Source organism: Aquarana catesbeiana, linkage group LG12, assembly GCF_042186555.1.
Source record: "Aquarana catesbeiana isolate 2022-GZ linkage group LG12, ASM4218655v1, whole genome shotgun sequence".
In the NCBI taxonomy this organism is placed as follows: domain Eukaryota; kingdom Metazoa; phylum Chordata; class Amphibia; order Anura; family Ranidae; genus Aquarana; species Aquarana catesbeiana.
In genome coordinates, this window is record NC_133335.1 from 239,048,892 (window position 1) to 239,074,943 (window position 26,052).

A 26,052-nucleotide genomic window follows, 5' to 3' on the forward strand; every position below is an offset into this window, starting at 1 on the left:
CAAAAAATTAAAATTTTATATCTTTATGTTTGAAGCCTAAAATGTGGCAAAAGGTTGAAAAGTTCAAGAGGGACGAATACTTTCGCAAGCCACTGTAGATTGTTCTGGACTTTGTGTATTGAAAGAAATTGCCTTAAAAAAAAGTTTTTTGATTTTTTTTGTCATCCTTTTGTTGCATCTCAGAGGCCGCTGACTTCCTACCACCTATTTGCAGTCACTTCCTGTCTGTACACACCCCATTCGGTGCCTGCGTTTCATTTCTCGGGGCGGGTCTTCTAATGGTGACCATGCCTACTCATTGTGTGCTGAAGGACCCACTTGTAGTCTCCATTGGAAGCTCATGTGATAATAAACAATAGTGTTATCCTGCAATAGGAAGTGCCATGGCAGGATCACCAGGGATTTATTGAATGAAAAGTGTAAAATTAAAAAGAATGAAAATGACTTGTGACAAAAACCCTTATAGGAGATTTTACTGGTTTTTACACATATTTTAAGGTACATTTTGTCATTTATCACAGTTGCTGTTTTAATGTTTTGCCAGGTAAACTGATGAATTTAGAGCTTGTCTGTCTTATATAGAGCTTGTTTGTCATATAGAGCTTGTTTGGGGGTGACACCATCTGATCTGTTTGCTCCTCAGGAACGGCAGGAATGTGCCTGGCACAGATCCACAGGACGGTTATTATTGGGTCACCAACAACGTGTCGACTGCTCCAGATATGCTGCAAGAGGAACCATCGCTGGCCTCTTTTTTCATCACGCTAAAACGCAAGGTTAGTACCAGTTTACCGGTTACTTGAGATGGGCCGAACAAGCACACCCCCCCCCCCCCCCCCGCTTGGATCGCAGCAGAACTCGCCGAACAGGGGGACAAATTCTAACCCGAAAGGCGAACCCAATTGAAGTCTATGGGGAGCCGAAACAAGAAAAATCAAAAGTGCCCATTTTGAAGGCTTATATGCAAGTAATTGGCCATAAAAGGAGTCTGGGTACTGGCCTGGGGGGACATGTATCAATGCAAAAAAAAAAAAAAAATTTCAAATCGTGTTATTTTTTTATTTTTTTTGTGGAGCAGTGATTTTAATGATGCTTAAAGTGCAACAATAAAAATGAAAAATTCCTTTGATTATAGTGCCTGGGCGGTCCCCTTAGTCTGCCTGTAAAGTGGCGCATCTGCAGCATTCATAGAATATGCTGCAGCATTACTGAGATTTCTAAAGGAAAAAAGAAAAAACTCAAATCCCATTTAAATTGACTTGCGGTTGCAAAAAAAAGAAAAAAATGGTGTGTGGGCCCCCCTATAATCCGTACCAGACCCTTATCCGGCCATGCAGCCTGACAGGTCAGGAAAGGGGGGCCTACCTGAACCCTACTAGGCCACAAGCCCTCAACATGGGGTGCCCCCCCCCCCCAAAGCACCTTGTCCCCATATTGATGTCCCGAAGGCCCTGGTATGGACGGGGGGGGGGCTCGATGCCATTTTTTTTTTCTAATTTACCTGCAAATTATTTTATTTTTTTTTAAACTCAGCTGTCAGCGGGGAAACCCATTGACTGCTGATAACTCATTGGTTTTTAAGGACACCGCGGACAGCTTCCCGGCCACGCTTCTCAATAACCAGCTTCTACTGCGCCCTGATTGGGCAAAGCTTTGCGCGCAGTGCATTCGGTGCGTTCCCTGAATGGGTGAACAGCCAATGCTTGGACCAAAAAAAACGTTCGCCCAACTCTACAGGTTACCAGAGATGATGGACTATTATCTACAAAACTGGAACACCACCTCTTGTTTTTCTGGGCCTTCCTGTCCTGGTAACCCCCCCCCCCATCTTCTTCAACCAAACTCTCAGGAAATGTAAACACAGCTGGGCCGAGAGCACACGCCCTGCGGCGACTAACGCAAAGCTTCCGAGTGCTACTTGCGATCGGGAGCTTTCCGATCATGTGGCCGCTGTGACAGCCAATCATGGTGGTCATGTGATCTTAAAGCGGAGCTCCAGGCTCCTTCAGAGAAAACTAAAAGTCGGCAGGTACAAATCCTGTAGCTGCTGACTTTTAATATTAGGACGCTTACGTGTCCACGAATCCAGCGGTGTCCTCACCCGAGCCGATTTTCGATCGGGTGCTGCTGCCGCCGCCATCATGGTTGAGGGTAACCGGCAGCGAAGCCTTGGGGCTACACATCTGGTTCTCTACTGCGCATGCATTTTGTGAATGGCCCAGCGGCGGGGGAAGGAACAGGTGGGCCAAACTTCCAGCTGAGTTCGCCACGGCAAACTCACCCGGAAGTGGGAGCAGGTACCTGTCAAAACCAGGTACCCCCCCCGAAAGGTGCCAAATGTGGCAGCAGGGAGGGGGGGTAGACAAGCAGAGCTTCCCCTTTTGGGTGGAGTTCTGCTTTATATCCCACCTTCCAGCTTCTGAAACCCCTTAAAGGCCTTGAAAGGCGCCAAAGGAATAAAGGAAAGTATTATTTGCGCACATTGTTTATATTTTGAGCATCCTGAGATAAACGGAGAACCTGATTGTGATATTTCTGTATTTGCAGTATGTGACACAGCATGGGATTCTATGTCAGAGAGCGAAGCCTAAAACAGATTTGGCTGACTCGGCGGTTCAGGAGGAGAATGGAATGAGGGGAGGTGAAGGCGATATCCAATGTACTCAATGTGCCCCAATGTACCAGACAAAGATCTTTCCAAAGGTACAGCCGCCCCAGAAGAGCGAGCCTCCCCAGAAGAGCGAGCCGCCCCAGAAGAGCGAGCCACTGGTGACAAACTCTGCGATCAGTTCCCCAACCTCAGAGGACAGCAGAGGCTGGAAGGAGATCAAAGTGGACCTGTCTACCCTGCCTGGGATTTTCGCTCGACTGTCAAAGATCAGACTCTCAGGTATATACGGATCCTCGGATGATAGGCATTTCCTGAGGTCATTGCACTCTGTATTAAACTGACATTTGGGTAAACTTAACCACTTCATGACCGCAGTATGTATACATTTGTTGAGGCTTCGAAGTGGTTTACCGGGGGTTATGGATGACGCTATCGGCCATAACCCAGGTATTTTTTTTTTCTCTTTTTTAGCTGCCGATTCTCTCTCTCTCATAAAAGCAATCCGAGCTGATTAGCCACTGGATCGCTTTTGGAAGCAGCAAGAGAGGTGGGAGGGGCAGAGACACAAACTGCTGCAGGGAAATTTCCCCGGGAGGGGCGGAGACATAAACTACTGCAGGGAAATTTCCCCATTGTGGGAGGGGCAGAGGTACAAACGACTGCAGAGAAATCTGCTCATTGTGGGAGGAGCAGAGGCACATCAGTGTGTGGAACATTCAACGTTGTGGGAGGGGCAGAGACACAAACTACTGCAGAGAAATTTAAGCATTGATGGAGGGGCAGAGACATGCTACTCTGGGGAAATTTCACCCTTGTGGGATTGACTGAGACTAAAACTGATCTGGGTAAATCTCACTGTTGTGGGAGGGACATTATTATTATGGGAGGGGCAGAGACACATTCTACTGAGAGAAGTCTTACTGTTGTGGGAGGGACATACACATACTACTGAGAGAAATCTTACTGATGTGGGAGGGGCATAGACACATATTACTGAGAGAAATCTTACTGTTATGTGAGGGGCAGAGACGCATACTACTGGGACAAATCTCACTATTGTGGGTGGGGCAGAGACGCATAATCCTGGGACAAATCTCACTATTGTGAGAGGGGCAGAGACGCATAATCCTAGGACAAATCTCACTATTGTGGGAGGGGCAGAGACACATAATCCTGGGACAAATCTCACTATTGTGGGAAGGGCAGAGACACATACTACTGGGAGAATGTTACTGTTGTGGGAGGGGCAGAGACACATACTACTGGGAGAAGTCTCACTATTGTGGGAGGGGTAGAGACACATAATCCTGGGACAAATCTCACTATTGTGGGAAGGGCAGAGACACATACTACTGGGAGAAGTCTCACTATTGTGGGAGGGGCAGAGACACATACTACTGGGACAAATCTCACTATTGTGGGAGGGGCAGAGACACATACTACTGGGAGAATGTTACTGTTGTGGGAGGGGCAGAGACACATACTACTGGGAGAAGTCTCACTATTGTGGGAGGGGCAGAGACACATAATCCTGGGACAAATCTCACTATTGTGGGAAGGGCAGAGACACATACTACTGGGAGAATGTTACTGTTGTGGGAGGGGCAGAGACACATACTACTGGGAGAAGTCTCACTTTTGTGGGAGGGGCAGAGACACATAATCCTGGGACAAATCTCACTATTGTGGGAAGGGCAGAGACACATACTACTGGGACAAATCTCACTATTGTGGGAGGGGCAGAGACACATACTACTGGGAGAATGTTACTGTTGTGGGAGGGGCAGAGACACATACTACTGGGACAAATCTCACTATTGTGGGAGGGGCAGAGACACATACTACTGGGAGAATGTTACTGTTGTGGGAGGGGCAGAGACACATACTACTGGGAGAAGTCTCACTATTGTGGGAGGGGCAGAGACACATACTACTGAGAGAAGTCTCACTATTGTGGGAGGGGCAGAGACATATACTACTGAGAGAAGTCTCACTATTGTGGGAAGGACAGAGACACATACTACTGGGAGAAATCTCACAATTGTGGGAAGGGCAGAGACACATACTCTAACGAAACGTCCCACGCTCTGCTTGAGTGCTTTCGCCATATACCACTTCCTCCCAGTCTTAATATAGACATCAGATATTCCAACCGCTAACAACCACAAAACAAGACATTACTCGTTTGGTTGCTGAACATGGACTGTTTATTGAAAATACAGCTACACAGGTAATACTCTGGACAATCTCCCCCTCCTTTGCATTCTGGGCAGGGTAGACTGTCCAATCAGCAGTGAGCGTTGTTGGAGGAATTCACCCCCACCAATCTCACAGCTAGTCTACATGCACATCCCATAATATCCAAGTCAGACAGACAAAATAGAACAGTGGAATACAGCCACACCCCAACCAACCCAGCAAAGAGTACACAACAAAATGAGACACTATACAAAATAAAAAAAAAAAAAAAAAAATATATATATATATATATATATACATACATACATACAACACTCCAGTGTGGCTGTACAGTGAGTCTGATTAGTACAGATCAGACTGGATTTCTCGGTCACCCTGTGCCCCTATTAGAGACACAGGGTAACTTGGACATAGGAGGTACATGGGAAACTGAAACAAGGTTTTCCCAACCACCCCAAGGGATTCTGGGTTCCACAGGCCCCCACAATGTGACTTCGTCACACATACTACTAGGAGAAATCTTACTGTTGTGGGAGGGGCAGAGACGCATACCTCTGAGAGAAGTCTCATAATTATGGGAGGGGCAGAGACACGCTATTCTGGGGAAATGTCACGATTGTGAGACGGACTGAGAGTAAAACTAGTCGGTGTAAATTTTACTATTGTGGGAGGGGCAGAGGCACAAACTGGTCCAGAGAAATCTCACCATTGTAGGAGGGTCGAAAATACAAGATACTAAGGGAAATCTCATTGTGGGAGGGGCAGATAAACTACTACAAAAGAACTCACCATTGTGGGAGGGGCAGAGACACAAACAATTAGTATAATCTCATCTTTGTGGGTGGGGCAAAGTCACAAACTACAGTGGGGATATCTTACTGTTGTGGGAGGGGTGGAGACACAACCTCTGGAGGGAAATGTCACCATTCTGGGAGGGGCAGAGCTCCAAACAGTTTCAGCTCCCTGGTGCCCACCCATTGAATTTGGGTGGAGTTGGTCTTTAAATCCATTATAAATTCACATACACCTTCCAAGCTATGATAAATATCGTCATACTGCTGTTCATATTTTCTTTGCGCTTTAAACGTCACATCTGTCTTTCAGTGCTGATTAGGTTTTTGTGTCAGAAAATGTTCACACCTATTGAAGTACGATCAAATGACGTTCCACCCCGGAGTGTAAGAATGCCATTTATACTGCAAGAATAAATCCTGGAAGACACAAAAACACGCCAGTAATCCGTTCTTATTATCAGTACGCCAGACTGAGCTGCAAGAGGCAATCACCTCCATTTAATTAGTATGCTTAATTTCCAGTATTAATTATTGTAGCGAGGTTATTCACTTGTTAATAAGATAACAAGCATCATTAAATAAGTGGACACCTGTAGGTGAACTAGAATTCCAATAAAGACTTTGAAGTACCTGAATTCCTGTTCTTTCTTCTATCTTTATAGTTTGATTTTCCAATCCTTAAAGTCGATGTAAATCCAAATGTCTTATTACTTTAAATGGCTCCCCTTGTGAGTGTTAAATATTCCATTACAAGTTTTACCATTTCTGTTTATGGGGTGCCTAAAAACGCTCGATGATCCCCCCCCCCCCCCCCCACTTTCTTCTCGTTCGGTCCGCTTCCTGTGAGTGGGCAACAAAGATCATCACAATCTTCTACTGCCCCAGTATTGTTGTCACCCTGCAGGATCCTCTGATATCCCAGCCGTGTCCCCCGGCCCCGCCACGCACATCACAATTTTATAGTATAAGTTGTGTGGCTGTAGAATACAAATTGCACATTTAAAGTGTATGTCAAGGCAAAATCAACAAAAAAATATTTTGTACATCTCTGCAATACTCATTTCCCAGGTCATAAACACACTGCGAGTACAGAAAATAACTGTTAATGTCCAGAGATATAATGTGCGCCTACCTTCCTCCTAATCACATGGTGTCAGCCCTGCCTACTTCATTTCTGCTGGATTGCAAAGTCCCCTCCTCATCTCCTCCCCTTTACCTCTCTATAGGCCCTTCTCATCTCCTCTCCATAGCCCCTCCTCGTCTCCTCCCCCTCTCCTCTCTATAGCCCCTCCCACTCGCCTCTCCATAGCCCCTTCTCATCTCCTCCCACTTGCCTCTCCATAGCCCCTTCTCATCTCCTACCCCTCTCCTCTCCATAACCCCTCCTCATTCCATTTCCCTCCCTCCTATCCATAACCCCTCCTTATCTCATCCCCCTCCTCTCTATAGCCCCTCCTCATATCCTCCCCCTCTCCTCTCCATAGCCCCTCCTGATTTCTTCCCCCTCTCCATAGCCCCTCCTCATCTCCTCCCCCTCTCCTCTCCATAACTCTTCTCATCTCCTCCCTCTCTCCTCTCCTCCCCCTCTCCTCTCCATAGCCCCTCCTCATCTCCTCCCCCTCTCCCCTTTTTATAGCCCCTCCTCATTTCCTCCTCCTCTCCCCTTTATAGCCCCTCCTCATTTCCTCCTCCTCTCCCCTTTATAGCCCCTCCTCATCTTTTCCCCCTCTCCTCTCTATAGCCCCTCCTCATCTCCTCCCCCTCTCCATAGCCCCTCCTCATCTCCTCCCCTCATCGCCTCTCTATAGCCCCTCCTCATCTCCTCCCCTCTCCTCTCTATAGCCCCTCCTCATCTCCTCCCCCTCTCCTCTCTATTGCCCCTCCTCATCTCCTCCCCTTCTCATCTTTTCCCCCTCTCCTCTCCATAGCCCCTCCTCATCTCCTCCTCCTCTATAGCCTCTACTTATCTCCTTCCCCTCTCCTCTCCTTAACCCTCCTCATCTCCTCCCCCTCTCCTCTCTATTGCCCCCCTCTCCTCCTTTATAGCCCCTCCTTATCTCCTCCCCCTCACCTCTCCATAACCCTCCTCATCTCTTCCCCCTCTCCTCTCCACAACCCCTCCTCATCTCCTCCCCCTCTCCTCTCCATAGCCCCTCATCATCTCCTCCCCCTCTCCTCTCCATAGCCCCTCCTCATCTCCTCCCCCTCTCCTCTCCATAGCCCCTCATCATCTCCTCCCCCTCTCCTCTCCATAGCCCCTCCTCATCTCCTCCCCCTCTCCTCCCCTATAGCCCCTCCTTATCTCTTCCCCCTCTCCTCTCTATAGCCCCTCCTCATCTCCTCCCCCTCTCCTCTCTATTGCCCCTCCTCATCTCCTCCCCCTCTCCTCTCCATAGCCCCTCCTCATCTCCTCCCCCTCTCCTCTCCTATAGCCCCTACTAATTTCCTTCCCCTCTCCTCTCTATAGCTCCTCCTCATCTCCTCTCCATAGCCCCTCCTCATCTCCTCCCCCTCTCCACAACCCCTCCTCATCTTCTCCCCCTCTCCTCTCCATAGCCCCTCCTTGTCTCCTCCCCCTCTCCTCTCTACAACTCCTCCTCATCCCTGCCCCCTCTCCTCTCCATAACCCTCCTCCTCTCCATAACCCTCCTCATCTCTTCCCCCTCTCCTCTCCACAACCCCTCCTCATCTCCTTCCCCTTCTCCTCTCTATAACCCTTCCTCATCTCAAATTGAATTTTGTTTGACTTTTCTTCAACTTTTGAGATAATTTTAATAACTTTGTCATTTTCAGCCCTGGTGGTGATCACGGCATCAGCTGGCTATGCAATGGCTCCTGTGCCCTTTGACCTCAGCTGCTTCCTATTGGCCTCTGTGGGAACCGGTCTGGCCTCCTGTGCAGCCAACACCATCAACCAGGTAAGTCGTTCTTCTGTGTCTCAGGATCAGTTTTGGGATTGGATACCAGTCTACATCTCCACTATCAGAGATACTTGTGAAATCCCAGTTGGTCTATTTCCATTGTCAGTGACCTGATAATGATTGCAGAGCTCATTCCTTACTGTTTCCATTACTATTATCTTGTTGCTATGGGTTACCACATTGCACTTCATCAATTCTGCTCCACCTGAATGATTTATTCCGGTTTGTGTTTTCTCTTCCCGTCTGATTTGGATTTAAAGCATAAAAAGCAGCCAATCTTTGTATTTTCTTTAGTTGGAGAGATTAGAGAAGAATTAAACATTCTGTCTGATTCTTATTTCAGTCTGTGACCCCATTAGGGGGATTTTCTCGTAATTTTCTGTCTTTGTGACACTTTGTACAAGAAATGAGGAGAACGCTTGTTAAGGGATACAAAGTAACACCCAGAGAGAAAACGTCCATCCCCTTCTCTACCAAAAATGGGGGTTTGTTTGTGTCGGGGGTCCCCATTATATGGATTTCACATCACTTCCTGTTTTATCAGTCTGTCCAACTGGAGTCGGCATTTAACTGGGGGAAATTTTAGAAATGATCCCATTCAGTGGGACTGCACCCCCACACTGCAAGGGGTAATACTGTAAAAAAACCCAAAAGCAAGCTGTTATTATATTGCAGCTTACCAATTCTTAGATGTGACGGCTGCATTCGTTTTCTTTTTTTTTTTAGACTTTCTTCTGATTTTCATCTGCTGATCCAGCCAACAAGTTCTGTTGTTTTTCAAACAGAACAAGCTCTCTTGCCGTTTACAGGGTTGAGACAAACCATTTAACACCGACAGGGATGCTTTACAATGAGCACCTTGTATTTCTTTATGTATAACCTTTATCCTAAAGGAAGGCTCGGTTTACAGTCCTGCGACTTGGGCTGGCCATTCACGGAGCAGATTTGTTTCCTGCAACCCGTGGTTGCAGGAAAGAAATTTGCTTGATTCCTCCATCAATACAATCAATACAGACAGTGTTGATGGGGGAATCCCTCCTGGCGGGCCATTGTCTTGAGGGCGAGGGGGGGGGGGGGGGAGCCGTCCGCGCCGGGAGAAGACAGTGATTATTGCTAGCAGCTATAGAAGCTGCTAGCGATAATCGCAGGTAAAACCCGGCATGCTGGTTGTACATAAACTGATTGATCAACTTTGGTACATTCAGCCTGCCCATGAACGATTTGAAGTGTGTATGGGCCTGCCTTAGGATCTGACTTGGAGACTCTAAGTGGCAGGACATGTGAAGTGCCATGTATCTCTATGAGAGCCGTTCCAATTGACACTACAGAAGTCGCTGCGACTTCAGAAAAGGTTCCTGAACTCCGATCCGACTTCAGTGCCAGAGAGTGTAAAAGTCGTATCAAAGTCAGACTCCAAAGTTGCACTAAAAATACACAACTTCTTATACATAACTGCTTGTAAAGTATTAGCTGGAGTTCAGCTTCAATTTTGTTTAGTGTATATAAATCTGCTACCCTGTTTCCCCGAAAATAAGACCTAGCGTGATTGTCGGTGATGGCTGCAATATAAGCCCCGCCCCCCCAAATAAGCCCTAGTTAAAGTCTATGTAGGTCTTATTTTCAGGGTAGGGCTTATTTTCGGGGAAACAGGGTAGGGCTTATTTGGGGGGTAGGGCTTATATTGAAGCCATCACCGACAATCACGCTAGGTCTTATTTTCGGGGAAACAGGGTAGTTCATTTAAAACTCCCCCCCCCCCCCCCCCCCCCCCCCAGACTGACTATGCTGCTGTCCAAAGGTGGCCCCCGTGCTCCCTCATCCAGAGGGGCGGCGCTCTAATACAGGAGGTATTTTTCTGGCCTAAACACGGAAAAAAGGTGTACTATAGCAGTAAACCTAGGTCGGATTTTAGAGGCATAGGAAACAATGAAGAAGTATGAGAATAAACACTATTTATTGGAAAATACACAACACGAATAGAACAATACAGAAGAATTAAAATCATGTATACTGATAGATAATGTGCAGTGAGCCCTTGTGTATCTACGCGTTTCACCTTTGGGCTTCTTCAGGATACAGTCAAGGTTCTACAGATAGCAAATAAAGAGAACGGACCTCACTGTCTGAAAATAGAACATATAGAACACATCTGATTGGTAAGCTGCAATATATGAAATTTTGGGGGTTTTATACCGCTTTAATTGCTCATTTTAGGTCTAGGGGATTTGTTAAAGAAGATTTACTTACTTGTTTCTCGGCACTGCTAGACCGGTCCCCGCAGTGTTCCTCTCCCCTATGATTTAGCGGTCTAAGGCCCTGATGGCACCAAGACCATTGCAAGGATCATAGCCCTACACTGGACACAATGGCGCCCAATGGATAGTCCATCGCTGGAGCACCATCTATCGGGTGGAGCAAAGGATGGGGGTAACCATTTGGCTGTACTCCTCCAGTTCATTCTGCACTCCTGTGGCCTGTTTTCAGCAGACAACGGGCTGAAGTCCGCTGTCTGCTGACATCACAGAGCCGGTCCGCTCAGGCAAGATCGTGACAATAAAGTGAGGATCCCCCCACACGCTTGGACCACCAACGAGCTGCTGAGAGCCTGAGCCGGCCGCTCCCACCCCCCTCCACAGCCCAGCGCTCCAGTCAGCGGGGGGGGGGGCAGAGCAGAGAGACGGTGACTGACGGTCAGCAGCTCTCCGCTTGGAGAGCTCTAAGACCCGAGCGATCGGCGATGTTAGATCGCTCGGTTCTCAGTGTTAGAGCCGGCGGGGGACTGATGCAGCATCCACCTAGGTAAGTATGGTTCTACAAAAAAAAGAATAAATAAAATCACATTCATCTCTTTTAAAGTGCTTCTTTTCTACCCTAGAATAAATGAGCCAGGTACCCCTTGCATTGCAGACGCAAGCCCCCCCCCTGCAAGGGATCACTTTCTATTTCCCCCGGAGTTGGGTTTTAAGAATGAACATTTATTATGTGTCTGCTGAGGTGTCGAGGCTTTGTTGTGGTGGAATGGGTAAGTTCTTCTATGGCTGCTGGTTGTTGTGTTTTTATGATTTGATGTTTTGGAGGACATGCTGCATCGTTCAGGGCCAGTTCACAATTTTTCCAGTGCGGTGTGCTTGGTAACGCACTGCTGGACTCTTCATCACCAATCACACTGCATTACCGGCTCATGCAAATTTATCTTGCCACAATGCAGCTGGACACGAAGGTTCACACGGGTTCTCTATTGTTTGATGGATGGGTAATAGTAAAGACACGCTGTGTAATGTACATTGTCCCTTCTATTTCTGGATGTGGATGACGGCTCTCTAATCATTTTAATTAAAAAAAAACCCATCTAAGTACCCTTTTCCTAATCGATATATGGCTGTCACAGGACCCGGCTCTCTCCCAGCCTTTCTGCAGGGAAACATAAGCAGGAGCTTCTAATCCTCTGCAGCTGATCACATGTTCAACATAAAAACAAAAAAACAAACAGCCTTTGGAATACGGAGTAAAAATTAAAAAATAATATCAATAAACTGTTATAAATTGTCATACAAATATATATTTGAAATCAAATATTTATTATTATTTGGCAATAACATGGTGTGGGCGGATTTCTGCCAGTCACATACTGTGTCACGCCCCCCCCTCCAGCCTGTGTCTTAGAGGGAGGTGAAGCCTCCATTAATCTACATGTAATATCTGCTCCCCATTGTAGTTAGCTGCTTAGTGGGCATGGAGGAGAAGGGAGGGGGTCGTGTCAGAAACCATGAAATCAGCTCCGGCGCGCTGAGATTGGCCAGAGACGTGATGACTTCACTCCTGCGCGCGTGGGCGGGAGCCGGCGATAACGGCACATCAGCTGAAGCAACGGCACGAACCAGCCGTTGCTTCAGTGCGCATGTGCTGGTGATATCGGCAGGAGGAGATATTCACTGTAGCTACAGGTGAGCCTTATTACAGGTTTACCTGTAGTGAAAAGTGGTCTGTAAGGGTTTACAACCACTTTAAGGCGTCAGCATACCAAGACATTTTGGACAATTTCATGCTCCCAACTTTGTGGGAACAGTTTGGGGGCGGCCCCTTCCTGTTCCAATATGACTGCGCACCAGTGCACAAAGCAAGGCCCATAAAGACACGGATGAGCGAGTTTGGGGTGGAGGAACTTGACTGGCCTGCACAGAGTCCTGACCTCAACCCGATGGAACACCTTTGGGATAAATTAGAGTGGAGACTGTGAGCCAGGCCTTCTCATCCAACATCACTGCCTGACCTCACAAATGGTCTTCTGGAAGAATGGTCAAACATTCCCATAGACACTCTCCTAAACCTTGGAGTGGACGGCCTTCCCAGAAGAGGTGAAGCTGTTATAGCTGCAAAGGGCGGAGCCAACTCAATATTGAACCCTACGGACTAAGACTGGGATGTCATTAAAGTTCATGTGTGTAAATAATAATGATAATGATCTGCGCAGATTTCAGAGTGAACTCTAAATGATACACTGAAATAGTCCAAATGTAAATGTGTAAAATCAATAGAATCCAAAATAAAATGAAGAATGTGTGCGTGTCTATATATATATAATAAGTCCAAGTCAGGATTATCAATTAGTGGCGACAATCATAAGTGTCCATAAGGGTGACAAATCTTCTAAATAAGCATCTATATTGTAAAAAATGTTGGTCTTCATGACTGAACAGCCACGTAATGCTCACAGAGTTCTTACCTCCAAAAGGAGAAAAATAAGCCTCAGAACAATCTCGTGTGGTGGGACCAGATGTATGGCGTCTGTGTTGCCAACCGATGTCTGTGTAAGGGGATTTTTGATATGGGTCACGATCTATTGGATGAGTCTCCTCTCTTTTGTGAGCTGGGTCAACCTCCAAGTCCCGTGGTTCCGTGGTTTAATGTTCAGCATTCGCCATTAGGGAAAGAAAACAGGCCTCCCGTAGTGTAATATGTAAAAAATATGCAATTTAAGATACCAAATGGCCTTTTACATTAAAATAGTTAAAAGCAAGGTTATCTGAGTGTAATACACGCTCCTTGTATCACTTCCGGGTTTCTCGAACTTCCGGCCACGCCCTACACGTTACGTCACAATGCGTGACTTCATCAGGGGAACCGGATTGGTTGTTGAACAACTCTATTTACGTGTAAAAACAGGAAGTTAATTGGCGCCCATTTTGTTGAAGAATATGTCCTCACCATGGCGGCGGCCATTTTTTTGGAAGGTAAAGATGGACTAAAATCGGAACTTTCTTGGAGTAAAATTGAGTGACCATTTTTCTTATGATGGGATCCGTCTCCATCTTGGCAGCGGCCATTTTATAGGTAGGGTTAGGTGTTACTAATTATGTCCTAAGATGGATCGTATTGTTAAATCAATAAGTATCGTGGATAAATAAAATCAAAATTAAAATGAAATTAAGAAAATAGGATAAATGGAGGCAACAATAGTATGATGGGAGAGAACTTCCTAGGTGCTAACGTGTGTGTAAAGGCCCGTCCCAATACTTTTGGCAATATAGTGTAGTTCAAGTATAAGCAGACCTGAATATAAGCCGAGGCACCTAATTTTACCACAAAAAAATGAGAAAACTTATTGACTCAAGTATAAGCCTGGGGTGAGAAATGCGCAGCTACTGTAAGTGGAAAAAAGGGTAAACAATGCCCATTTGCAGCCTCACTGTGCCCATTTGTAGCCATAGGTCCCCCGAACTTCAAACTCGGTAGTTAAGGGTTCTTAGATGCCCCCTAGCTGCAGCCAAAATTTGGGGTCTCTGGACCCAAAGGGTCCCGAAATGACATTGCTGCAGATGGACACAGTTGACCGACTTTGGGGCCCCATATCTCGGGGACACTTGGTGCCAGGACCCCCAAATTTGGAGTGCAAACCCAGTGGAACTAGCACTATAAGATACCCAAAGCTGGGGTTCCTAGCACCAAGTGGCCCTGAGATACGGGGGCCCCAAAGTCGGCTTGGAAAATGTCAAGCACTTTTCTGCAGTAGAGAATAACATTCTCCGAACCGACTTTGGGGCCACGTATCCCAGGGCCACTTGGTACTAGGAACCCCAGCTTTGGGTATCTTATAGTGCTAGTACCACTGGGTTTGCACTCCAAATTTGGGGGTCCTAGCACCAAGTGACCCCGAGATACGGGGTCCCAAAATCTGTTCGGAAAATGTCATTCTCTGCTGCAGAAAAGTGCTTGACTCGCGTATAAGCCGAGGGGGGCATTGTGCTGAAATACTCGGCTTATACTCGGGTATATACGGTACTAACACATGTCAAAGTTGGGTTTTTGGGGATTTGTTTTGACGTTGGTCATAGAGGGGTTAATCAAACCCAATTTTGTCCAAACAATTTCCCTTTCTAGTAAGCGGCCGTCCTTTTTATTGTTTTTAGCTCTGGTTATCACAGAGAAGTAGAGGAAGCCCCGAGTCTTCATGCCGTCTTCCCGGTAGCGGGCACTATGTGGTTGTCCCTCCGTAGATCAGCTGAGTCTGGTGGTCTCCAGATTACCGGCGTGGAGCCCGTATATTGTACGTCTCCAGAGACCGGCTCTTCACACTCACACTGTGACAACAATCTCTTGTCCACACAAGTGCACTCAGTTGTTCTACATCCTTCTTTATCTCTCTTTTTTTTCTTTTTTTGCCAGCTGAAGATTAAAACCTCTCAGCCTTTCACCCGGCACTTCCTTTGTCCTGATCCCAGCCCCCCCCCCCCTCCCCCCCGGGGGGGGCAATAACTTTTTTTTTTTCCTCCCTTCATGTTTGTAAGATTGTAGCTGATTTATTAAAACCCTCAAGAGCCGGTTATTTCCTGTCTGTAAAAAAAAAAAAAAAAAGAAATTGTAATTGAGTTGGGTTTTATATTTCCTTGTTGCTTTTCTTTTCTGTCCTTCTTTTTAATGTTCTCCTGTAATACATACATTTCATTAGCCTGTGACTGCGGGGCTCCTCAGATAAGGAGTAGCGGAGCGCGTCGGCGTACCAAGCAGCCCCATTCACAGACTGAAACGCGCCGGGGTGAGATAAGCAAATGAGTTTACAGCTATTCAGCTTTATCGGTGAATGGATCTTAATGCCGCGATTCTTCCGGGAGGAGAGGGATCTCTGGGGAGGATGTGTGCCGGTGGTTATTTTTTAACCTGTCTGTGGCCTGCTTGTGCGGAGTGTCAGTGGGGTATAGGCACAACGTTTCCCCTCTGAAAACCGCTATCTCTATGATGATAAAGGAGTGTCAGATCCGGGGGGGAGGGGGAGGGGGACGTATTGGCATTCATGCAACTTCGAAGAAAGGGCAGAAAATGTTAACGGTCAGGATTTGGTCATTTCCGGACTTCTCTTTTTTCCTATTCAAAGCAAAGGTGACCATGTCTGTGAAAGGACCCCCCCCCCCCCCCCACCGATTGGCCTTCTCAGGCCATCCCCCTTGGTGCTCCTTCCGCCATCACAAGCTAGAACCCAACCCCCCCCCAGTGTTGACTTGTGTTGGAGCCCAAAGGGAGTGGCAATATCACCCCCTTCCTTATGTTACCCCTTCCTGGGGCTGCTCTGAATTTGGTTTGGCATTGGCCTCACGTACTCGTTAGGAGTCTCGGGCAATGCCACACACTCATATTCTAACAAGAAGCACGCTGATAGGGAGACAAAGCAGAGTGAGCAGAAGGTATGCTCATCAGTCTTCTGCTGCACCTTCATAGTCCAACTGCACACTGAGGGTTGAGAGGTGACCAGGCTATGGTGTTTTAACTCCAATACAGTGGTCTAAAAAAATGTGGCCCGAGGGCCAGATGTGGCCCTTTGCTGACCTTTATCCGGCCCTTGGGGCACTATTGCTCCCACAGATAAGAGGCACTATTCCTCCCTCTGTCAATGGGGTATTATTCCCCCCATTGACACCGATGATGAAGCATAAATTCTTCCTCTGACGCCAAATATGGGGCATTATTTCGGCCACTGGCATAAATGATGGGGCACTATTCTCCCCATTTACACCTACAATGGGGCACTATTTCATTCACTGACACCAACAATGGGGCACTATTTCTCCCTTTGGCACCAATGATGGGGCACTATTTCTTCCTCTGGCATCAATGATGTGACACTATTCCTCCCACTGACACCAATGATGGGGCACTATTCCTCCCACTGACACTAATGATGGGGCACTATCTCTCTCTCTGGCATCAATGATGGGGCACTATTTTTCCCTCTGGCATCAATGATGAGGCACTATTCCTCCCACTGACACCAATGATGGGGCACTATTCCTGCCACTGATACCAATGATGGGGCACTATTCCTCCCACTGATACCAATGATGGGGCACTATTCCTCCCACTGACACCAATGATGGGGCACTATTCCTCCCACTGATACCAATGATGGGGCACTATTCCTCCCACTGATACCAATGATGGGGCACTATTCCTCCCACTGACACCAATGATGGGGCACTATTCCTCCCACTGACACCAATGATGGGGCACTATTCCTCCCACTGACACCAATGATGGGGCACTATTCCTCTCACTGACACCAATGATGGGGCACTATTCCTCCCAGTGATACCAATGATGGGGCACTATTCCTCCCACTGATACCAATGATGGGGCACTATTCCTCCCACTGACACCAATGATGGGGCACTATTCCTCCCACTGATACCGATGATGGGACACTATTCCTCCCACTGACACCAATAATGGGGCACTATTCCTCTTATACCAACGATTCCTTATTTTTCCCCTCTTAACCACAGGGGTCTGTGTAAATTTTCTACTCCCACTGGCCACAGTCCGCCCCCCTAAATCCTGAGGAACAGTAAACTGGCCCTTTGTTGAGAAGGTTTGGGGGGACCTCTGCTCCAATAGAAAGAAAGTCAGGTCACCAGGCTGGCACCGCTGTCTGGAAGGGCTTTGTAAATCTCATTATTGGCTGGGCAGGAATACAAATCCCTTGGCAGCTCAAACATCCACATATATTACCTTCAGTTGTGGATGTTAACTGGAGTTCAACCTAAAAGTGGACCTTCAGTCATTTTTCCATCTTTCCATCTAATAAATCTTCTGCCCTTGTTGTTGTTTTAACTTTGGATAGTAAAACATTTTTTTTCTGCCAGTAAATCCCTTATACAGCCCACTTCCTGTTTCTTGTCTGGTCATTGGCCTAGGCTGATGACATCATGCACAGCTCTCGCTCTCCGAGAGTTTACCAGGAAGGGAGGAGGGGATGAGTCATAAAAGGGCCAATGAGAGCTGCAGAGCTGGAGGTGTGCCTCTGTGTGTCTGTGTAAATCCAGGAAGTGAACAGGCAGCAGCTTCAGCTGCCCACAGTTAAAATGGTTGCAGCCAGACTCAGTGGAGGGAGATTTCTGCAGCATATTTGGCAAGTACAGAATCACAGTATATATGAAATAATATGCAAAGTGGTTGGAGGGAAGCTTCAGAGTGGCAAAGAAGTTTTTTTTATCACAAATTAGGTGAGCAGACTGCAGTTCCTCTTTAAAGCCCAACTCCAGGCACATTGAAAATGATCCCTTGCAGTAGGGCTGCGTCTGCAAGAAAATTACATCAACTATGCCATGCCTTACTTACCCGATCCTCTCGTCCTCCCTGTACCTAAACTATATTACCAAAAGTATTGGGACGCCTGATGGAAATAGACTTCAGAGTCTCTGTTGTGATCTTTGAGGAGGAGTAATTGCACAGTACATGAAGCTTGAGAGGTCAGTAGGAGCTGATTTTAAAACCTACTTACAGCTTGTCAACCCCTTAATGGTGGCTATAGGCATTTACACTATATTACCAAAAGTTTTGGGACACCTGCCTTTACACGCACATCAACTTTAATGGCGTCTTAGTCCGTAGAGTTCAATATTGGGTTGGCTCCACCCTTTGCAGCTATAACAGCTTCAACTCTTCTGGGAAGGCCATCCACAAGGTTTAGGAGGGTGTCTATGGGAAGGTTTGACCATTCTTCCAGAAGAGCATTTGTGAGGTCAGGCACTGATGTTGGATGAGAAGGTCTGGCTCCATCTAAAGACATGGATGAGTGGATTTGGGGTGGAGGAACTTGACTGGCCTGCACAGAGTCCCTCCTCAACCCGATATAACACCTTTGGGGTGAATTAGAGCGGAGACTGCGAGCCAGGCCTTCTCATCCAACATCAGTGCCTGACCTCACAAATGCTCTTCTGGAAGAATGGTCAAACATTCCCATAGACACACTCCTAAACCTTGTGGACGGCCTTCCCAGAAGAGTTGAAGCTGTTATAGTTGCAAAGGGCGGAGCCAACTCAATATTGAACCCTACGGACTAAGACTGGGATGCCATTAAAGTTGATGTGCGTGTAAAGGCAGGCGTCCCAATACTTTAGGTAATATAGTGTAAATGCCTATAGCCACGGTTAAGGGGTTGACAAGCTGTAAGTAAGCTTTTAAAATCAGCTCCCACTGACCTCTCAAGCTTCATGTACTGTGCAATTACTCCTCCTCAAAGATCACAACAGAGACTCTGAAGTCTATTTCCATCAGTTTCTGACAGTTTACATCCCCCGCTGTTTGTTCACTTTAGAGGGCCGTGAAAATTAGGGGGATGGAGCTGTGATTTCAGGGTTTCTGTTGTGATTTTTGAGGATGAATGTCTCCTAAGTGCTTACATCTACAGGTGTGAATGAGGGCTTGTCATAAAGTGCTTTTATAGCTTCTTCAGAATAGGCAATTACTTTTATTGTTCATTGTCTGCTCACAGGCTCATTTTAAGATTTGCCCGTCTTTAAAAACCGTTCAGTAAGGTCTTTTTTAGATTTCTGTGCTAAACCCGTGTGTATCGGTACCGCTTGGACCTCCAGAAGGAGGGGGAAGACCCCCAAAAGCTTGTCCTGAAAATGTAACTGCTAGGGGGGAAAAAAAAAAAAGATCACGGACAGTACTCGGCTGAGTTTCCGTAATGTGCTAATGTGGCTACAATCACCGAAACGATAAAATGAAACGCTCTCCGCTACATTTCTTCTACCCTGTCCTGTCGGCGCTGCGCCTTTTGATGGTTACAGTCTGAGCGTTTGTAGTTGCCGTAGGTGGGAGAGAGAGAGAGACCTTTTTAAGGTGGGCCGACTGATTCCTCATCTGCCCGGAAGATCAGTAGATACGTCTCCAGACAGATGATATACATAATTGGTGCGAGGAGGCCTTCTTCCCATTATCTCCGCACAGCACATTTCTTCATGTCTGGAGAACTTGTCCCATTTAATGGTCTCTGCCAGACACGTCGGAGGATTTGTATTGTATCACCAGAGGAGACTCGTTTCCTTCAATGCGTAGAGGACCGAGGAATGGGGGACAATCGAGGCGTTTTCATGTCTGCCGGCACCCTCCGTTCAGGTCAAGGAAACGGGATTTGTGAAGTTTCCTGTACTCGGCCATGATTTCTAATGTACCCAATTATGTGACAGCGCTATTATTCCACAATACCTTTATTATGTGTCCTTGTCCCCTTATAACGGTACACAACTGTTTATTCCCTTTGTGTCCATTTACATGCAATGCAGATCAGGTGCTAACACATAAAGATGTAAATGAGCCCTTATAATTTCCATTTATACTGCAGCGCACAGGTATGAACCACCCCATAGGAAAGAATGGGCTTTCCATGTCAAATACGGTATATGCGGTAAAATTAATGCACTTTGTTGACAGACAAGTTAGGATAGGGTCATAGCGAGCCACTTCAATAAACTTAATGTGTTACTAAACCCAGGAGCCTGCATTCACTATATCTGCCCTCCCCAGGAGCCTGCATTCACTATATCTGCCCTCCCCAGGAGCCTGCATTCACTATATCTGCCCTCCCCAGGAGCCTGCATTCACTATATCTGCCCTCCCCAGGAGCCTGCATTCACTATATCTGCCCTCCCCAGGAGCCTGCATTCACTATATCTGCTCTCCCCAGAAGCCTGCATTCACTATATCTGCCCTCCCCAGGAGTCTGCATTTACTATATCTTCTCTCCCGAGGAGCCTGCATTCACTATATCTGCTCTCCCCAGGAACCTGCATTCACTATATCTGGTCTCCCCAGGAGCCTGCAGTCACTATATCTGGTCTCCCCAGGAGCTTGCAGTCACTATATCTGCTCTCCCCAGGAGCCTGCAGTCACTATATCTGGTCTCCCCAGGAGCCTGCATTCACTATATCTGATCCCCCCAGGAGCCTGCATTCACTATATCTGATCTCCCCAGGAGCCTGCATTCACTATATCTGATCTCCCCAGGAACCTGCACTCACTATATTTGATCTCCTCAGGAGCCTGCATTCACTAAATCCGCTCTCCCCAGGAGCCTGCATTCACTAAATCTGCTCTCCCCAGGAGCCTGCATTCACTATATCTGCTCTCCCCAGGAGCCTGCACTCACTATATCTGATCTCCCCAGGAGCCTGCACTCACTATATCTGATCTCCCCAGGAGCCTGCACTCACTATATCTGATCTCCCCAGGAGCCTGCACTCACTATATCTGATCTCCCCAGGAGCCTGCAGTCACTATATCTGGTCTCCCCAGGAGCCTGCAGTCACTATATCTGGTCTCCCCAGGAGCTTGCAGTCACTATATCTGGTCTCCCCAGGAGCCTGCAGTCACTATATCTGGTCTCCCCAGGAGCCTGCATTCACTATATCTGATCTCCCCAGGAGCCTGCATTCACTATATCTGGTCTCCCCAGGAGCCTGCATTCACTATATCTGATCTCCCCAGGAGCCTGCATTCACTATATCTGGTCTCCCCAGGAGCCTGCATTCACTATATCTGCCCTCCCCAGGAGCCTGCATTCACTATATCTGATCTCCTCAGGAGCCTGCACTCACTATATTTGATCTCCTCAGGAGCCTGCATTCACTAAATCTGCTCTCCCCAGGAGCCTGCACTCACTATATCTGCTCTCCCCAGGAGCCTGCACTCACTATATTTGATCTCCTCAGGAGCCTGCATTCACTATATCTGGTCTCCCCAGGAGCCTGCATTCACTATATCTGATCTCCCCAGGAGCCTGCACTCACTATATTTGATCTCCTCAGGAGCCTGCATTCACTATATCTGGTCTCCCCAGGAGCCTGCAGTCACTATATCTGATCTCTCCAGGAGCCTGCATTCACTATATCTGCTCTCCCCAGGAGCCTGCACTCACTATATTTGATCTCCTCAGGAGCCTGCATGTACCAACTGTGCCTCCTGGGATATGCCCGTCACATATCCCAGAAGGCATAAGTCCATTATTGAGAATGGAGGAGGGGGACAGGCCTAGCGGCACGGGATCGCGAGGCCCAATGGCTGAATCCAGAAGAGCCTCATGATGATGTTGTCTAAGAAGATGGTGGAGCGGGACCGAGTAGGGGCAGAATTTAAAGAGGATTCTGCAGGGAAGGTGAGTATAGAAAATGGTTACATCCCACAACATTGTGTACATTGGGCTCAGAAAATAAAAAGAGGTTGGAGAGACTAGAGATCCACTTTAAAGAACTACAGGCAAAGCTTTTTTTTGGATAGAGTAAGAAAGGGAGGGGGGGGGGGGTTATAACCTGTCAGTTTATTTTTTATTTTTTTGCCATCTTTGTCCCATTGGAGAGATTTCCCTTCGCTTCCTGGCCCATAGCCAAACAGGAAGCGAGATGAAATCTCTGAAAATTAGGGGAATCTCTTGGGGGCCTCCAGAATCAGTGTCCCCATTGGAAGATTCCCCCTCTATTACTGTTCTGGTGTCAACCCAAAATTTGTGATTTTCTTTTATTTTCACTTTCAATGATTATGGTAAACAGGACAAATACAGCGGGTGAATCTCCCTTAAGGGGACACAGACAACAATAAAAACTGACAGGGGTTCTAATCCCTCTATCTAATAAAAAAAAAAAAGTTTTGCCTTTTACTTTTAACGTATATCTGTCAGTGATTGTATTTACTAATATTCCCTCTGTGGTCCCGTCTGATCTGATTCCTCAGTAGTTTGGCACCTTTCCTGGCGGAGAGAAGAGACTCCTCTGGGAAGTTGGCACTGAACTCCATCCACTTAGGTAATGAAAGGTGTTCTCTGTTCATTTCCTTTCCTGGTGTAATCTGTGACTATCACAGCACAACACTCCCCCGCTAATTCATCCCGGTCACCAATGACGGCCACTTTTATCTGTGATGGATTTCCTATTGAGGGGCAATTCAGATAACCGGATTCTCTGCTGTACTTGTTGGGCCGGCTATGACTGACAATAAATTGTTGTAGTTTTGGCTATTTACTTGTTTTTGTTGTGTTCACCTGAGTACACAGTGCCAGTTTTTTTTTTTTTCAATCGATCCAGCAGGCTGAAAAAAAAAAAACGAACAGATCGCTGTACTAACACAAGTGATCTTTATTTTCCTGGGAGCCACTGCCTTTTTTTTTTTTTTTTAATTTTTTTTATAGACGATACCCCTCCCACTTCTGCAGTTTTCGCCTAGCCTTAAGCTTGGCCTGCTAAACACCCCCCCCCCCCCACCTACCTGCAACCTCCTGGGGCACATCACACATCCCAGGAGCGTGCAGGACCAATCTGAAAGCACCATGTGATCTTGCACATGTGCAGTGTGGAGCCTGCTAGGAGACACTTTATGGACCTTGCTTTGTGCACTGGTGAGCAGTCGTGTTGGAACAGGAAGGGGCCGTCCCCAAACTGTTCCCACAAAGTTGGGAACATGAAATTGTCCAAAATGTCTTGGTATGATGACGCCTTAAGAGTTCCTTTCACTGGAACTACGTTGCCAAGCCCAACCCCTGAAAAACAATCCCCCACTATAATCCCCCTTCACCAAATGATTTGGACCACAAAGCAAGGCCCATAAAGACATGGATGAGCAAGTTTGGGGTGGAGGAACTTGACTGGCCTGCAAAGAGTCCTGTCCTCAACCCGATAGAACACCTTTGGGATGAATTTGAGTGGAGACTGTGAGCCAGGTCTTCTCATTCAACATCAGTGCCTGACCTCACAAATGCTCTTCTGGAAGAATGGTCAAACATTCCCATAGACACACTCCTAAACCTTGCCGACGGCCTTCCCAGAAGAGTTGAAGCTGTTGTAGCGGCAAAGGGCGAAGCCAACTCAATATTGAACCCTACGGACTAAGACTGGGATGTCATTGAAATTCATGTGTGTGTAAAGGCAGGTGTCCCAATACTTTTGGTAAAATAGTGTACATCTAGCACACTAGAGGGTGCTACATGAGTAGGGCCAAAACAACTAATTGATTAATCGACAACAAATCAATTATGAAAATAATCGTCAGTTGCAGCCCTATACATGAGTATACTTCTTTTTATCTATTATTAAAGGAGTTGGATTCTATGCATTAAAATAAAAAAACCTTCTATGTGTAGCAGCCCCGCTAATACTTACCTGAGCTCCATCTCTCTCCAGCGATGTCCACGAGTCCCTCCGCTGTCCGGGACACTCCTCCTGATTGGCTGGGACACTGCAGCGGCGTCATTGTCTCCCGCGGCTGTCAATCAAAGTCAGTCAGCCTCTTTCTTTTCAGGGCGGCCATTGAGTTGAAACGAAGACGGGCAAGTTCATGAAACCAGGGAAAGTTGTCCTTGTTTTAGCAGGACGCTATGCAGGCCGCAAAGCTGTCATTGTAAAGAACATTGATGATGGCACCTCTGACCGTCAGTACAGCCACGCCCTGGTTGCTGGCATTGATCGCTATCCTCGTAAGGTGACCGCCACTATGGGCAAGAAGAGAATTGCCAAGCGTTCGAAGATCAAGTCATTCGTGAAGGTGTACAACTACAACCACCTCATGCCAACCTCATCAACTCTGCTGATATCCCTCTTGACAAAGCTGTGGTGAACAAGGATGTTTTCAGGGACCCAGCTCTGAAACGGAAAGCCAGAAGGGAGGCCAAAGTTAAATTTGAGGAAAGGTACAAGACGGGCAAAAACAAGTGGTTCTTCCAGAAGCTGCGGTTCTAAAGCACTGTTCATTTGGTATACCAATAAACGTCTTGAAAAAAGTAAAAAAAAAAAAAAAAAAAAGTCAGTCAGCCAATCAGGGGAGAAAAGGGGCGTGGCCAGGTTGGGTCTCCGTGTCTGAATGGATACACAGAGCTCTGATTCTGCTCGGGTGCCCCCATAGGAAGCTGCTGGCTGAGGGGGGGAAATGGATAGGAGGGGGAGGGGCAAGGAGCAGCAAAGAGGAACCCGAGAAGAGGAGGATCCGGGCTGCTCTGTGCGAAATCAACTGCTTTGAGGAGGGAAGTATAACATGTTTGTTTTTTTTAAGACAAGACTTTACAATTACTTTAAAGATATCACTTGGGTGATACAGTACCCTGGTTGGGATTTGATCCGATGACCCCGGTGCTGCTAGGCGGAGGTGCCAACCACTTACACACTTTGCTGCCCAATTCCCTGAGATTCACTTTTCTCCCGCCAGTCATTCACTATACATTTTGGGGGAACAACAGGAAAAGGATGAAATATACAGCAAAGCTTTGCAAAACACGACCTGTACAGCCCAGTTCATTCGTTCTGCTGGTTGCTGCTGAGCCCGACTTGCAGAGAACGATCGGCTTCCACCATTACAATGCCTGCGAGATAACCGACACCCGCTGAGCTCGGGAGGGGGGGGGGTTAAAGGTCACATTTCAGGCAGAAGTCATTTTTTTTTTTTTCAATATGTAATTATGGTTTGTAAAAGCGGGAGTGTGCGCAGATCGTGTGGCTTCATCTATACAAACGCCTCCACGCCAACTAACAGATGAGCGCGCATTACACAGATGAGAGCGCGGCGTTGTCGTTTAGCTGTATTCTCCATCCAAGATCCATTTCCCATTATAGGGAGGCCTGTAATCTGACTGTGCAATGCACCTTAATGGAGGGAAGGGGCTGGAGGTTACCGAGCCTGTTTAGTGAGAAGGTGCCGTACCGTTAGATATCTCTCTGTGGGTGGCGGGGGGGCCGCGGGACCTTCGCACTGCCGAGGAATGGAGATGAAATATGATTTGTGACAGGAGGAGGAATCGCTGTCACCTCGGGGAGATTGTCTCGTCACATCAGCGAAGATCCTTCGAATAAATCAATCATTTTCCTTTTTATGGTCTCACTGCTGTGTATAGAAATCTATAGGTGATATCCAACCTATTGTCTTCATCTATATGGAAGGACAAAGGAGCGCAAAGCGGTCATGACAGAAAGTACAATAAAACCTCGGATTGAGAGCGTTTTGCAAGACCAGCAACATTTTTTTAAAATAAATTTTGACTTGATATACAAGCGATGTCTTGATATACAAGTAGCGTCATGTCACAACTGGGTATAAAAGAGAAGAGAGGTCGCCTCTAAGTGTAGCGATATGGTTCCATGTAACCGCTTGCCGACCAGCCACCACAGTTGCTCATCCCCCTGGAGCCAAAGGGAGTGCCCGGCGGTCATTGAGATCCCGCGATCGCTCTGTGTACTCTGTCAGTGTGAGGAAAGGAGAGCCGATAACCGCCATTTCCTTG

The 26,052-nt window shown here is 47.1% G+C and overlaps 2 protein-coding genes across 2 annotated transcripts in view; both read left to right on the top strand.

Annotated features, from left to right (window-relative positions):
- The window catches only part of COX10 (cytochrome c oxidase assembly factor heme A:farnesyltransferase COX10), a 161,115-nt gene that overhangs the window by 19,478 nt on the left and 115,585 nt on the right, over positions 1-26,052 (top strand). Inside the window, 7 exon segments of the mRNA XM_073606964.1 lie at positions 644-786; positions 1,156-1,167; positions 2,548-2,637; positions 2,639-2,665; positions 2,667-2,792; positions 2,794-2,890; positions 8,398-8,522. Coding sequence (XP_073463065.1) covers positions 644-786; positions 1,156-1,167; positions 2,548-2,637; positions 2,639-2,665; positions 2,667-2,792; positions 2,794-2,890; positions 8,398-8,522 — 620 coding nt within the window.
- Positions 10,901-24,535, top strand: LOC141114254 (large ribosomal subunit protein eL27-like). Its single transcript, XM_073607838.1, is given in 3 exon segments — positions 10,901-10,952; positions 24,097-24,359; positions 24,362-24,535. Coding segments are annotated over 3 exon segments (474 nt in total). The 3' UTR covers positions 24,521-24,535.